General features: G+C 37.1%; 1 protein-coding gene, 1 non-coding gene and 1 pseudogene across 2 annotated transcripts; all 3 read left to right on the top strand.

The window, feature by feature from the left end:
• Positions 1-1,222: 1,222 nt before the first annotated feature.
• TRNAM-CAU lies at positions 1,223-1,296 on the top strand. Its single transcript has one exon. It is a non-coding gene; the product is annotated as a tRNA-Met (tRNA).
• Positions 1,297-8,017: 6,721 nt separating this feature from the next.
• Positions 8,018-9,562, top strand: LOC113272437 (annotated as a pseudogene).
• Positions 9,563-12,984: 3,422 nt separating this feature from the next.
• LOC113275325 (SEC14 cytosolic factor-like) lies at positions 12,985-15,235 on the top strand. Its single transcript, XM_026524807.1, has 6 exons — positions 12,985-13,474; positions 13,561-13,825; positions 14,130-14,166; positions 14,318-14,438; positions 14,715-14,825; positions 14,943-15,235. The coding sequence occupies exons 1-6, from the start codon at positions 13,403-13,405 to the stop codon at positions 15,090-15,092; spliced, it is 756 nt and encodes a 251-aa protein (XP_026380592.1). The 5' UTR covers positions 12,985-13,402; the 3' UTR covers positions 15,093-15,235.
• Positions 15,236-15,731: the final 496 nt, after the last annotated feature.

Genomic DNA, 15,731 nt, shown 5'->3' on the forward strand with positions numbered 1-15,731 from the left:
GACCGCCATCTTTCATCGGCAAGGTGGAAAGACGCTGTTGTAGGGGTCTGAAGCCTGCGCTATCTCCTGTAACAATGTGTCTCAAAAATAGAAACAAACGTTGATCAAAAAGGGATTTAGCTTGAAGCAAAGCTAGGGGGTTGGCGGTCCTCATAGCAAAATATAATCTTGACACCCCGGAGCAGCTGCGTAACAGTAGAAGCTCGCTTTGAGGATCTTGAAGTTTCTTCACAGTGTCCATTAGATAAATTGTTTTGTCTACTCTAGCTTGAATTAAATCGCTGCAGAACTGAAGATCTAAACTAACTAGCACGCCCAGCAGTTTGACCCCTCTAGAGGGCCTAACGATGTCCGAGGGAAACACATTATCGGCCAAACTCCTAGGGTCAACAACAGGCCAGAAAATCTCAGTTTTCTTGATGTTAAGATGAAGTCCTCTGCTGCCACCTTCTGACTGAATAATGCTTAATGCCTTCGACACTTCCAGCGTATCCCCTACCAAAGTGCCATCATCCAAATATCATGCTTGCAGGTCAAGCTTGCATTCTGAAGAAATCATACATATCAGCGTATGCAACGCGGGTGCAAATAATAAGGGGCCTAAAGGGTCACCTTGCTGAACCCGCACGCCGAAGATAAAGTGAATTCGTTGTAGTAAAGTCTTGCGGGCTGAGCATAACAAAACTCTACCCACCTCGCAATACTGGGGCATTTGATCCGCACTTCCTTGATCAGAGTGGTCATGTCCACTAAATTAATGCATTGGTGAAATCAACCAACATCATGGTCATATTTCCTCCTCCCTTTCAACTCAAGTGACCTATTGGCCGAATGTAGAATGGCTTCTCCTCCGCAGAATGGATTTATTTCGATTGTTAATACGATATATAAGGACCGCTACTACAAGCAGTACTACACCTTTGATCGTGAAATATCGATTGCTTGTTGAACCCTGTGAATCGCGTGAAAGGAGGATACTCCAAATTCGGGGGTCAAAGAGTTTCATAAAACGTTCTTGGTGGAAAAAAATGTGAGTGAAAGATCCCACTGAATCGAATTTGGTCCATGAATCTAAGAAATAGTGAGAATTCTTGATCTCTCTCAATATCTCTCTCAATTCGAAGATCCAGGATTTGAATTGATTGTCGTTTCATTGATTCCTCCTAAAGATTTCATTTCAATTGGAATTTGGTTATTCACGATGTACGATGATCCCTGTTAAGCATCCATGGCTGAATGGTTAAAGCGCCCAACTCATAATTGGCAAATTCGTAGGTTCAATTCCTGCTGGATGCACGCCAATGGGAACGTTCAATAAGTCTATTGGAATTGGCTCTGTATCAATGGAATCTCATCATCCATACATAACGAATTGGTATGGTATATTCATACCATAACATATGAACAGTAAGAACTAGAATTCTTATCAATACTGGAACTCATAGGGAAGAAAATGGATTTATGGATGGAATCAAATATGCAGTATTTACAGACAAAAGTATTCGGTTATTGGGGAACAATCAATATACTTCTAATGTCGAATCAGGATCAACTAGGACAGAAATAAAGCATTGGGTCGAACTCTTCTTTGGTGTCAAGGTAATAGCTATGAATAGTCATCGACTCCCGGGAAAGGGTAGAAGAATGGGACCTATGGGACATACAATGCATTACAAACGTATGATCATTACGCTTCAACCGGGTTATTCTATTCCACCTCTTAGAAAGAAAAGAACTTAAAAAAAAATACTTAATAACACGGCGATACATTTATACAAAACTTCTACTCCGAGCACACGCAATGGGGCCGTAGACAGTCAAGTGAAATCCAATTCACGAAATAATTTGATCTCTGGACAGCAGCGTCATTGTGGTAAAGGTCGTAATGCCAGAGGCATCATTACCGCAAGGCATAGAGGGGGAGGTCATAAGCGTCTATACCGTAAAATAGATTTTCGACGAAATGAAAAAGACATATCTGGTAGAATCGTAACCATAGAATACGACCCCAACCGAAATGCATACATTTGTCTCATACACTATGGGGATGGTGAGAAGAGATATATTTTACATCCCAGAGGGGCTATAATTGGAGATACCATTGTTTCTGGTACAGAAGTTCCTATCTCAATGGGAAATGCCCTACCTTTGAGTGCGGTTTGAACCATTGATTTACGTAATTGGAAGTAACCAATTAGGTTTACGACGAAACCTAGAAATCAATCACTGATCCAATTTGAGTACCTCTACGGGATAGACCTCAACAGAAAACTGAAGAGTAACGGCAGCAAGTGATTGAGTTCAGTAGTTCCTCATATAAAATTATTGACTCTAGAGATATGGTAATATGGAGAAGACAAAATTGTTTGAAGCACCGACAGAACCGGAAGCGCCCCTTGTTTCAAAGAGAGGAGGACGGGTTATTCACATTTCATTTGATGGTCAGAGGCGAATTGAAAGCTAAGCAGTGGTAATTCTACCCCCGGGGAAAAATAGAGATGTCTCCTACGTTACCCGTAATATGTGGAAGTATCGACGTAATTTCATAGAGTCATTCGGTCTGAATGCTACATGAAGAACATAAGCCAGATGATGGAACGGGGAGACCTAGGATGTAGAAGATCATAACATGAGTGATTCGGCAGATTTGGATTCCTATATATCCACTCATGTGGTACTTCATCATACGATTCATATAAGATCCATCTGTCTAGATATCATTATATACATCCAGAAAGCCGTATGCTTTGGAAGAAGCTTGTACAGTTTGGGAAGGGGTTTTGATTGATCAAAAAGAAGAATCTACTTCAACCGATATGCCCTTAGGCACGGCCATACATAACATAGAAATCACACTTGGAAAGGGTGGACAATTAGCTAGAGCAGCAGGTGCTGTAGCGAAACTGATTGCAAAAGAGGGTAAATCGGCCACATTAAAATTACCGTCTGGGGAGGTCCGTTTGATATCCAAAAACTGCTCAGCAACAGTCGGGCAAGTGGGTAATGTTGGGGTGAACCAGAAAAGTTTGGGTAGAGCCGGATCTAAGCGTTGGCTAGGTAAGCGTCCTGTAGTAAGAGGGGTAGTTATGAACCCTGTAGACCATCCCCATGGGGGTGGTGAAGGAAGGGCCCCAATTGGTAGAAAACAACCCACAACCCCTTGGGGTTATCCTGCGCTTGGAAGAAGAAGTAGAAAAAGGAATAAATATAGTGATAGTTTGATTCTTCGTCGACGTACTAAATAGGAGAGAAAATCGAGAATATGTTTCTTCGTCTTTACAAAAGAAAAAAAGATAGGAGTAATTAGCTGTGACACGTTCACTAAAAAAAAATCCTTTTGTTGCTAATCATTTATTAGGAAAAATTGAAAAGCTCAACATAAGAGGAGAAAAAGAAATAATAGTAACTTGGTCCCGGGCATCTACCATTATACCCACAATGATCGGCCATACAATTGCTATTCATAATGGAAAAGACCATCTGCCTATTTATATAACAGATCGTATGGTGGGTCACAAATTGGGAGAATTTGCACCTACTCTAAATTTCCGGGGACATGCGAGAAGCGATAATAAATCTCGTCGTTAATGTTAATAATAATAAAGTGAATATGGGTGCTCGTCGTTCATTGGTGGGAGGTTAACCTTATGATAAAGAGGGACCCAGATGTGGAAGTATCCGCTTTAGGTCAACATATGTATGTCTGCTCACAAAGCACGAAGAGTGATCGATCAATTCGTGGGCGTTCCTACGAGGAAACACTTATGATACTAGAACTCATGCCTTATCGAGCATGTTATCCCATTTTTAAATTGGTTTATTCGGCAGCAGCAAATGCTAGTCACAATATGGGTTTCAAGGAAACAGATTTAATCATTAGTCAAGCCGAAGTCAACGAGGGTACTATCGTGAAAAAGTTAAAGCCTCGAGCTCGAGGACGTAGTTATCCGATCAAAAGACCCACCTGTCATATAACTATTGTATTGAAAGATATATCTAAAGATCAAGACTATTTCATATGGTTAAGAAAAACTGGATATGTATATATAGATAAATATACGGATGTTAGAGAGAGGTATCTATGTATGGTAGAGCACGAAAGACTAAAATGGGCTAATGAAGAAAGCGAGGGTGTATGGGACAAAAAATAAATCCACTTGGTTTTAGACTTGGTACAACCCAAAAGCACCATTCCCTTTGGTTTGCACAACCAAAAAGTTATTCTGAGGGTCTACAGGAAGATCAAAAAATACGGGATTGTATCAAGAATTATGTACAAAAAAATATGAGAATATCTTCGGGTGTAGAGGGAATTGCGCGTATAGAGATTAAAAAAAGAATCGACCTGGTCCAAGTCATAATCTATATGGGATTTCCAAAATGGTTAATAGAGGGTAAACCGAGAGGAATTGAAGAATTACAGATCAATGTACAAAAAGGTTTTAATTCTGTGAACCGAAAACTCAACATTGCTATTACACGAATTGCAAAACCCTATGGAGACCCTAATATTCTTGCGGAATTTATAGCTGGGCAATTAAAAAATAGAGTTTCATTTCGAAAGGCAATGAAAAAAGCTATTGAATTAACTGAGCAAGCAGATACAAAAGGAATTCAAGTACAAATTGCAGGACGTATTGACGGAAAAGAAATAGCACGTGTCGAATGGATCAGAGAAGGTAGGGTTCCCCTACAAACCATTCGAGCTAAAATTGATTATTGTTCGTATACAGTTCGGACTATTTATGGGGTATTAGGCATAAAAATTTGGATATTTGCAGACGAGAAATAATCAAAGATTTCTTCTTTGACTTTTCTATCTAGCACAGGACCAAAAAAAAACAAAACCTAAAAAAAATTTTCCCTTAATCTAAAATGATCAATTTCAAATCTTTTAATTCTATAGGGTTAAATAAAAATTAGATTGACCCTTTGGTATAATTGCTATGCTTAGTGTGTGACTCGTTGGTTTTTTAGTTTAGATTAGATTAAAAAAGGAAAGGACGGTCCCCTAGTCTGAACTAAGAACTATGTAACTAATAACCAGCTCATTGCTTCGTATTATCGGGATCCAAAGAAACAGTCACTATGATCTATTGATCATATCGTTGTAGCAACTGAAATCTTTTTAATATTACATATACATAAAAGAAAAACCAATCTGATCATGGATTGTGATATGAAATAAAAAAAGGATGTGGATAAATGGAAGGGGGAGAGAGAAAGAGAGAAGGAGAATATCAACGATATATGATTCCAATATGTATGGTCTATGAATAATCTCATACAAAGGCAGTGTAATAAAGCATCAATATGGATTCGGCCATAATCATAATTAATCATTAAATGAATCCGGTTCATAGGAAAAATAAATACAAATAAAAGAGAGCTTCGAGTCAATAAAGACTGAGTAGATTGACTCAGAAACAACAAATTGAATTTGGAGCTCCGTTGCAGAGTTCAGGCCTAGCCATTAACCAAGAAGTGATGGGAACGACGGAACCTATGACTGCAGAAGATTCCATTGAAAACGAATCCTAATGATTCATTAGGTGGGATGGCGGAAAGAACCAGGAACCTATTCATTTTTTTCTGAGAGGTCAAGGACTGACCCTACGAATTAAACAGATATTGAAAGAGTCAATATTCGCCCGCGAAGGCCTTATTGAATTGCTAAGTTTTTGGATTCAATAAAGGTCAAAATAAAGATTCGTAAAAAAATTCTATATTCTAGAGGTATATTTCCAGTTGTAGATAAAACCCAAGATATATAAATTTTTACGTGACAGATTAGATCTCAAAAAATCCTATGATTCAGTCTATTATAAATTCAATACATATTCGTAATATTATGGAATCATTTCATTCGCGAGGAGCTGGATGAGAAGAAACTCTCATGTCCGGTTCTGCAGTAGAGATGGAATTGAGAATAACAAACAACCATCAACTATAACCCCAAAAGAACCAAATTCCGTAAACAACATAGAGGAAGAATGAAGGGAATATCCTACCGAGGCAATCATATTAGTTTCGGTAGATATGCTCTTCAGGCACTTGAACCCGCCTGGATCACATCTAGACAAATAGAAGCAGGGCGACGAGCAATGACACGATATGCGCGTCGTGGTGCAAAAATATGGGTACGTATATTTCCAGACAAACCTGTTACATTAAGACCTACGGAAACGCGTATGGGCTCGGGAAAGGGATCTCCCGAATATTGGGTATCTGTCGTTAAACCGGGTCGAATACTTTATGAAATGGGTGGAGTATCAGAAATTGTAGCCAGAGAAGCTATTTCAATCGCTGCGTCCAAAATGCCTATACGAACTCAATTCCTTATTGCAGAATAGGGATGTGCAACCAAAGGAAAGGAGTCTTTGTGATAAAAAAACAAAAAACCGCAGGCCTTTTTTTGGACAAAAAATATTTCTTTCTTCTTTTGCCCTTTCTTTGCATTGAAAAAACGATAAAAAATAATGATATGATTCAACCTCAAACCCTTTTAAATGTAGCGGACAACAGTGGGGCTCGAAAATTGATGTGTATTCGAATCATAGGAGCGAGTAATCGTCGATATGCTCATATTGGTGACGTTATTGTTGCTGTAATCAAAGAAGCAGTGCCCAATATGCCTCTAGAAAGATCAGAGGTGATCAGAGCTGTAATTGTACGTACATGTAAAGAACTTAAACGTGACAACGGTATGATAATACGATATGATGACAATGCCGCAGTTGTCATTGATCAAGAAGGAAATCCAAAAGGAACTCGGGTTTTGGTGTGATCGCTCGGGAATTGAGACAGTTGAATTTTACTAAAATAGTCTCATTAGCTCCTGAGGTATTATAAATACTATATAGAATAAAGACTAATAGACAAGCCCGTGATATGATAGAGTAGGGTCTTGGGAATGGATTAAATTAATTTAGTAGATTATGTATCACGTATATCCCTTAACTTTATAATTAATAAAAAAAACGAGCATGTTGATTATATTAAAACTCGGAGGCACCAATAATTATAGTTCATCATGGGTAGGGACACAATTGCTGACATAATAACTTCTATACGAAATGCTGACATGGATAAAAAAGGAACGGTTCGAATAGCATCTACTAATATTACCGAAAACATTGTGAAAATACTTCTACGAGAAGGCTTTATCGAAAACGTGAGAAAACATCGAGAAAGCAACAAAAATTTCTTGGTTTTAACCCTTCGACATAGAAGGAATAGGAAAGGGCCATATAGAACTATTTTAAAACGTATCAGCCGGCCTGGTCTACGAATCTATTCCAACTCTCAACGAATTCCTAGGATTTTAGGAGGAATGGGTATTGTTATTCTTTCTACTTCTCGAGGTATAATGACAGACCGAGAAGCTCGGCTAGAAGGAATCGGAGGAGAAATTTTGTGTTATATATGGTGATCTTTCTGATATCTGAATTGAATTGGTAACTTCCTATATTGTGAAAAAAAGAAAAAGAGGAAGGACTGGTTGCCTAATATCACTCCTCCTCCATTAGTTGATACTTCAATGGGGTTACCAGAAATGAAAGAACAAAATGGATTCATGAAGTTTATTACTGAATTCACTTCCCAATGGCTATGTTCCGGGTTCGCTTAGATAATGAAGATCTGTTCTAGGTTATGTTCAGGAAGGATCCGACATAGTTTTTATACGGATAATACCAGGAGATAAAGTCAAAATCGAAGTAAGTCGTTATGATTCAACAAGGGGACGTATAATTTATAGACTCCGCAATAAAATTCGAATGATTAGGTGTTTTTTTGACATTATTTTGTGGGGATACAACTCGAGGTTAAAAATTCCAAGAGACTTATTTTCTTCCAAATAGTAGATTCGGAATTAAGATAAGGAATTACAAATATGAAAATAAGAGCCTCTGTTCGTAAAATTTGTGAAAAATGTCGACTGATTCGCCGACGGGACGAATTTAGTAATTGTTCCAACCGAGACATAAACAGAGACAAGGATAATCCTTCGAAAAAGGACCCAATGTACAAATAAAATGAAGGATCTGTTTTAACCTGAAATGGATATATCCGTATATCTCTGACTCATATTGATGAGATGATAAAAGATGGCAAAACCTATACCAAGAGTTGGTTCACGTAGGAATGGACGTATTAGTTCACGTAAGACTGGACGTAGAATACCAAAAGGAGTTATTCATGTTCAAGCAAGTTTCAACAATACCATTGTAACAGTTACAGATGTACGGGGTCGGGTGGTTTCTTGGTCCTCCGCCGGTACTTGTGGATTCAGGGGCACAAGAAGAGGGACACCGTTTGCTGCCCAAACCGCAGCAGGAAACGCTATTCGTACAGTAGTCCATCAGGGTATGCAACAAGCAGAAGTCATGATAAAAGGTCTTGGTCTCGGAAGAGATGCAGCATTACGAGCCATTCGTAGAAGTGGTATACTATTAAGTTCATACGGGATGTAACCCCTATGCCACATAATGGATGTAGACCTCCTAAAAAAAGACGTGTGTAGAAAAAAGAATGGAACTGATTTCAAGAGAAAAAAATGATTTAATAATCTGATCAAAAAAAATTACTATGCTTCGAGAGGAAGTAGCAGTATCTACTCGGACACTACAATGGAAGTGTGTTGAATCTAGAGCAGACAGTAAGCGTCTTTATTATGGCCGTTTTATTTTGTCTCCGCTTCTGAAGGGTCAAGCCGATACAATAGGCATCGCGATGCGAAGGGCTTTGCTTGGAAAATAAAGGAACATTATCACACGTGCAAAATCTGATAAAATACCACATGAGTATTCTACTATAGTAGGTATTGAAGAATCCGTACATGAAATTTTAATGAATTTGAAAGAAATTTTATTAAAAGTAATCTATATGGAACTCGCGACGCATCCATTTGCGTCAGGGGTCCTGGATACGTAACTGCTTCAAGACATCATCAGCTCACGCCTTCTGTGGAAATTGTTGATACTACACAACAATAGCTAGCTTAACGGAACCCATGGATTTGTGTATTGGACTACAAATTGAGAGAAATCGTGGATATCGTATGAAAACACCAAATAATGCACAAGATGGAAGTTTTACTATAGATGCAGTATTCATGCCTGTTCGAAATGCAAATCATAGTATTCATTCTTATGGGAATGGAAATGAAAAACAAGAAATACTTTTTCTAGAAATATGGACGAATGGAAGTTTAACTCCTAAAGAAGCACTTCACGAGGCTTCCCGTAATTTGATCGATTTATTTATACCTAAGGTACCTGCTGCATATGATGAGAGGCTATTCCTCCCGGAACAAAAGGATCAAAACCTTCTACACCCCACGCGGCATTTACAGATTGTACTTTTCCAGTCAGTCCATAAGGATCGGACACCCATATTCCAGGACCATACAAGCCTGTTACATGAAATGCGCCAAACCCAAAGCAAGCGACCCCTGAGAGGAATAAATGAATTCCAAAGATCTTGGGCAAATCCAAAGAAGGTTTTCCTGTACGTTCATCACATAAAATTTGTAGATCCCAATATACCCAATGCCAGATAGCTGCCAAGAAGCACAAGCCAGAAAATATAAACTAGAGCTGTATGCATTATATGGACAGAAAGTAACCGTCCGGGATCATTCAATACAACGGTATGAACACGATACCAAGGCAAAACCATGGAAATACCCCTTTATCAAAGAAAAATAGATACTATGTTACTTTATCGCATTGGAAAAGACTCTGCTTATGCTATGGACTTCTCCTTTTCAATGGATTATCTCGGAGCAACCTAATTATTTATAGAACAAAAGTTGTCTCGTGTACTACGGGTCTATAAAATCCTTCTTCTCACAGCAACACGCGGTCTCACTTCAACAACAGAGTGTTGTGGAGTGGTGGTGTGGTGTGTGGGATTTTATTCTCACATAAAACAAAGTCTGAGAAAAGAAACCGAAAACTCTCTTCCCGAAATCCAGTAATGGCGATTGTTGATTCTATATCCTCAGTATCAAAACCCTTACATCTAGAGTCATTATCTATAATAGATTTAAGATCATTATCACAATCAGAATTAAACTCGTTATCTCTTTGTACTTCAAACAATACTTTTGATCTTACTCGTTGTGATGACATTATCATCCCTAAAATTGATCGATCAGTCTTCAATGAAAGCGCAGGTAGTAAAAAACAAACTTATTCTCGTATCAATTTCGCCCCTCCTGAACATGAACTTGACCATCACAGCAACAATCTATTACGTATGAATGGAGATCCCAAAATGATATGGACATAGTTGTTCGTGATGGACACTCAACCTATAACTCAACCAATAACTCAAGATTCCAGAAGTAGGTTCAAAAGGTAATCCCTACCTATGAATGGAGATCCCAAAATGTAGGTTCAAATGAGGCTAAGTCACGAGTAATATGTAGAGACACAGAATCATGCTTTCGAGAATTCATCCTACGCATGATATCCTGAAGCGAGTTAAGGTTGAGTTTTTGTTTCTAAAACTCTTAATGATGTTTATATCTCTATTTAGAGTGGGGTACTTAGCTACAAGAGTACTCTTGATAGACTCACCTATATGGATGTGAAAGTGTGGCCGCTTTCTATGAGGATATGGGCAGTTCTCTAGATCATTCATTAAACCGGGATTCAAGCATAGGGTCGTAATGTGCTGGCTTTAGACTTTATACTAGTATAGTTTTGTGTGTGTTAGACAATTTTCTTATCTCCTAGAGTTTAAAGACTTACGTTCACTCTATGGTTAGATTTTGAGAGAATCTAGCACTACGTAAAGGTTCAAAATCGAAAGATACATTTACATATGCACATCACTATATAAATCTTTCTCAATGTTTTAAAAATATAAGTGGGGGATTGTTGGAAATATATATTTTTAAAACAAAATTTATTTCCATTTAATATTTTTTATTAAAGTTATTTTTGGTAATCTTAATGATACTCATAAAACAAATTTATTCATTTCATAAATTCCTTTACCGTTTCATCTTACTAGAGTAATGATTTACATTAAACCAGATTAATGTTTTCATTAAAACATTATTAAGATCCCTTGATTATAAAACAAATTTTTGGTTGGAAAACAAAAGAGAGTTTTTCTTTAATTATTTTGGAGTTTTAAAGAAAAAATAAGATTTTTGAGAGAAAGGAAACTAGTGTGTGATCATCACTTGTTTTCTACAAGTTTGATTTTGAGCAAGAATAGAAGTGTACAAGTATCACATACTCTCAAAATGCAAGAGTGATTGTGAAAGATATTTACTCGGCTGTTTTATCCTGGGGACGACGCGACATGGAAGAAATTCTTGCACAATCTTGGGTAGAGCCGCGAAACGTCTTAAAGAGAGCGACCTGGTCGTGACTCAGCCATAATATTTTTTATTTGTTTGGTTTATGATTGTTTTGCAGGCTATTTTCATCAATTGTTCCAACAATATCCATTCTTGGAAAATATCTAGTAATCTGGATTATCTCCTAAACAATTAGATTTTATATTGATGCCGATGAGGAAGCTATAGCGTATCTAGAGGCTAAAAACCCGAATACTGTAATTTAGCTCAATTCGAGTCTAAATTGATTGAAAGCAGTCCAATGATCAAGACGTGATTTTAGTCAAATTCTATCGTTTAGGGTTTCAAAAGGTGATTTTTGCCATTTTATGAAAGTTTTTGTTTCCTTAATAACTTCTTCATTAGGAGTCCGTTTGGGTCGTCGTTTGTGGCATATAGTTTTATTTTGCAAGTACTTTCATTATTTTATATAACCTAAAATTTTCCAAAAATATCCAATTACGGTTTGAATCAGTTTTTGAGTTGATTTCATCCTTTCTTATTGCAAAAATTAGGATTTTTTCCCAAATCTATTTTTTTCGAAGAAAAGATTATATTAAAAGGAAAAAAGAAAAAAACTTTACACAAGGTAAAGAAAAACAAAAGAAAACAAAGAATCCATTACATTTTACAAATGCATCAGATTCTCCCAATAGCTCTAAATAAGATTAGAGTCAACAAATCTAAAGGTATTTGAGTCACAAGACCACTAAACAACACGATAGTTAACCTGATCTATGAGTTCAGTTACAGTTTTTAAGAGTGCAAAGTTATTATTCTAGACAGTTGATTTGATTAACAAAATTATTTTATTAAACTTGTACAAATTTAATTCTTATTTTTATTTATAACTGAAGAACCGAGATTTAAACAAATTATCCCTTTTTTTTTCTTTAATATATCCGATGAACTATATATGGCGTCGATGCTTAGAGCAAAGGCTATGGGTAGTCTCCAAATAGAGACTAACTCTTTCATATGAAAGACTACTCGTCCATATGAACGAGTGAAGCTACTATGGGCAAATAAAAAAGAAAAAACACAACATGGGAGACAGTCTCCCGTTTAGTCAAAAAAAAATCGGATTTTGGACCAGACGGGGGACTGTCCCCCGTCCAAAAAAATAAAAATAAAAATTCTTCTTAGAAGAGGGACAATCCCCCGTCAAACAAAAAAACCTACAAAAAAGGCTGCATACACGAGGGATAGTCCCCCGTCAAAAAAAAAAAAAAAAAAAAAGGTTTTTAACGGGGGACTGTCCCCCATTTTGAACTAAAAGTTTCTTTTTCCTGACAGGGGATAGTCCCCCTCTAGTGTGAAACTCCCAACTACTCGTTCGCCTGAACGAGTGTGTGGAAGGATTTGGAGGAAAAGTGGGTTGAAACCTACCCATATGAGAGCCTAATTTGCTCAAATTGTAGTGCACTCTTTCATTTGAAAGGATGACACTACCCATAACCCTTGCTCTTATAGGCATCACTAGATAAAGATAATATTAAATAGAAATTACCCAATTATTTGGAATATTTCCTGAGCGGGTACGAGATGTGATATGATTGCTTATAAGTTCGCCAATATATAATGAATTTTCGAAAAGGATATAATCATCGATTTTGGTGTAGAAATCTTCATGTGGTGGAGAAATGCACGTCGTGTACATCTGATAGCATATCTCTATGATTCTATCTGGTAATAGATGCTCAACGCTCATGATATAAATGTGATGGAGATTGTGTTGTAGATAAGTATGCGAGGTTGGGCGTGTAACATGTGTTTGTCCCTTTTCACCTGTTTCTGCAATGCATTCCACCTCTTTGATCGACTGTAAAAAGCTCCGTCATGTCAAGGCTGCGACAGAACATCGAAAATCAACTATTTAGGGAAGTATGAATGCTATCTAACCGATCTGTTTGACAGTGGATTTTTTTCTTTTTGTGCAAGTACTTTTTGCAGGTAAACAGCTTGCTACCCACCACGTCCATTCATTGATATAGAGCACTGCAGGAAAGAATTTGTTTTTGTTCATTCTACAACTAATCAAACATGGACCAAAAACATGAAATGGCAGTAAGCAAGATGCGGGAACTAGTGGAGACCCAAGGAATTCCAACTCAGGTAACTTTAGCAAACAAACTAAACAATTTTCTTGCAAACAGATATACTATATTGTCCTTGATGTATTGCATTTTCGTTTATTTCAGAAGTGTTTGGATCAAACCTTTTTAAGATTTCTGAAAGCAAAATCAATGAACCCAGAAAAGGCTGCAAAGATGTTTGTTGAACGGGAAAAATGGAGGGAAGAATTTGTTCCATTAGGTTTCATACCTGAGAGCGAAATAGCAGATCAATTGGGTGATAAAAAGATTTACTTACAAGGCCTGACTAAAATCGGACAACATCCATTTCTGATCTGTATAAGTAGCAGACACTTCACTTCAGCATCCAAGGATCCACTTCAATTTAAGAGTAAGATATTTGTCACACTTTACCAAATAATCAAAATATCAATTTTACAATGTCAGCGTATTTGACAATACCAAGAAATCCTTGAGAAACATAGTAAAATGCCACTCATTACACAGTAGTCTATTTTTGACTTTTTTTAGGTCCTGTCTTGAGTCTCTTATTCTAAAACGCCACTCATTACGCAGGACAGATAGACTTTCAGAAGTATAGATCTACGCTCGATTTCTCTGTTTCAAGATTTGAGAAATCTAGAATTTTTGATCCTCTAGTTTACTTTGGTTTCATTGTGTTTTTCATTTTGCAGAGTTCATAGTCTATCTATTTGACAAAGCAATAGCCAGGTACATTATGTGCAATTTTTTTGATCTTTTGTATCACTGAAAGTGTTTCTGCTAAAAAGATTCGTTTTCCATATACCTCCAATAAAGTGGTTAAGTTGTTGAGAGTCGGACAATATCGAAAAGGCTAATCTTTTCCTTGGTCTATATTTAGTTCTTTCAATGAGGGAAAAGAAATAGGGAATGAAAAGATAATGGCAGCCGTGGATTTAAAAAGTTTCCCTTATAAGAGTATTGACGCCCGTGGTTTCACTATTACCTTCAACCTTCTGAAGGTATGTACTTCTAAAATTATTTTTCACGGTAATTCGGATTTTATTTTGTGTACACTACTACTTTACAACCGAGCTTCATAGTTACAACACCATGACCATAAATTGCAACACTCAAGTAGATGGGTCATATATCAACTGAGAATGTAAATTTGGCAGACAAGTTCCATTGCTGATATCACCCAGAGCAACAGACCGTTAAGTGCTCTATCAAAAGAATTGACCTCGATCAATTCAAAGTGGATACAGTCCTCACATTTATCATTTTTACTGATGCAGGCTTACTATCCCGGGAGACTAGGAAAAATGTATATGTTAAATGCCCCAGGGTTCTTTGTTAGTTTCTGGAGGATGTTTTCTGTCTTTCTAGATAAAGATATCCAAGAAAGAGTAAGTGTTCGTCTTTCTAACTTCCAGTAATTCTATGGATATGCCAATATTTTTCTTTTTGTAGAAATGATCATCATGTCTTTGTTAAGTTACTGTGTGTATGTTGTGCATATGCAGATCATATTTGTGAGCAGTGAGAAAGAGAAAGAGAGTTTTATTAAGGAAATTGGTGGGGAGATACTACCAGAAGAAAATGGTGGCCAATCAAAGCTCATCGCTGTTCAAGATGTCATTATTCATTCCCAGATCAACGATCCCATGAGTTAAATATTAATGTATCTTGAAAGTCTATACGTGCTTCAATGTTCAATATTACTATCAGATAACCTAATTGTGCGGTTGTCAATCAAGGGAATCCTTGGAATGCATGCATATGTAAGACTACAAATATTCTTATTTCCTCATCAAAAGAAACATAAAAAAAATTGTTTCAAACTGAGAAAGAAGAAGAATATTAATATATAAAGCTGCAAAAAGCAGTCGATTACAATAACACCCTGTTAGATAGCTAAACCTATTCTATAGAAAAGAGTACCGCCTATCTTATAATTAGCGTCATGGTTTGTGATACAATTCGTCAATCTCGTCAAGAAAATGATAGTTTATTCGCCCATCTCTCCTAAAGTCGAAAAAGCTAAAACAACAAAGCCATACCCATGAAGAGAGCACTTGTCTAGATATTTATTGCATTTACGCGTAGTAGCTCTACAAATGGCTTGACAGGGTATAAAAGTACGAACTCCCCCGCCAGTGAATGGTGAAACAACAATAACATCAAAATAGACATCCTGACCATTCTCCCAACCGTGAACAAGAATATCCGCGGGTCTCAAGGAAGTGTCGTTATCTGATAAAAAACCAAGCTCTACCTCCTTCCTCACATGTACATCAACCTTGTAACAAATG

The sequence above is a fragment of the Papaver somniferum genome, chromosome 4, assembly GCF_003573695.1.
Source record: "Papaver somniferum cultivar HN1 chromosome 4, ASM357369v1, whole genome shotgun sequence".
In the NCBI taxonomy this organism is placed as follows: Eukaryota; Viridiplantae; Streptophyta; class Magnoliopsida; order Ranunculales; family Papaveraceae; genus Papaver; species Papaver somniferum.

Bases quoted from the DNA above. Each gene is read 5' to 3' on its own strand.
- LOC113275325 (XM_026524807.1), top strand. From the start codon at position 13,403: ATGGACCAAAAACATGAAATGGCAGTAAGCAAGATGCGGGAACTAGTG. The intron at 13,826-14,129 runs GTAAGATATTTG...TTCATTTTGCAG, and splicing joins GGATCCACTTCAATTTAAGA to AGTTCATAGTCTATCTATTT. The intron at 14,439-14,714 runs GTATGTACTTCT...TTACTGATGCAG, and splicing joins TTACCTTCAACCTTCTGAAG to GCTTACTATCCCGGGAGACT.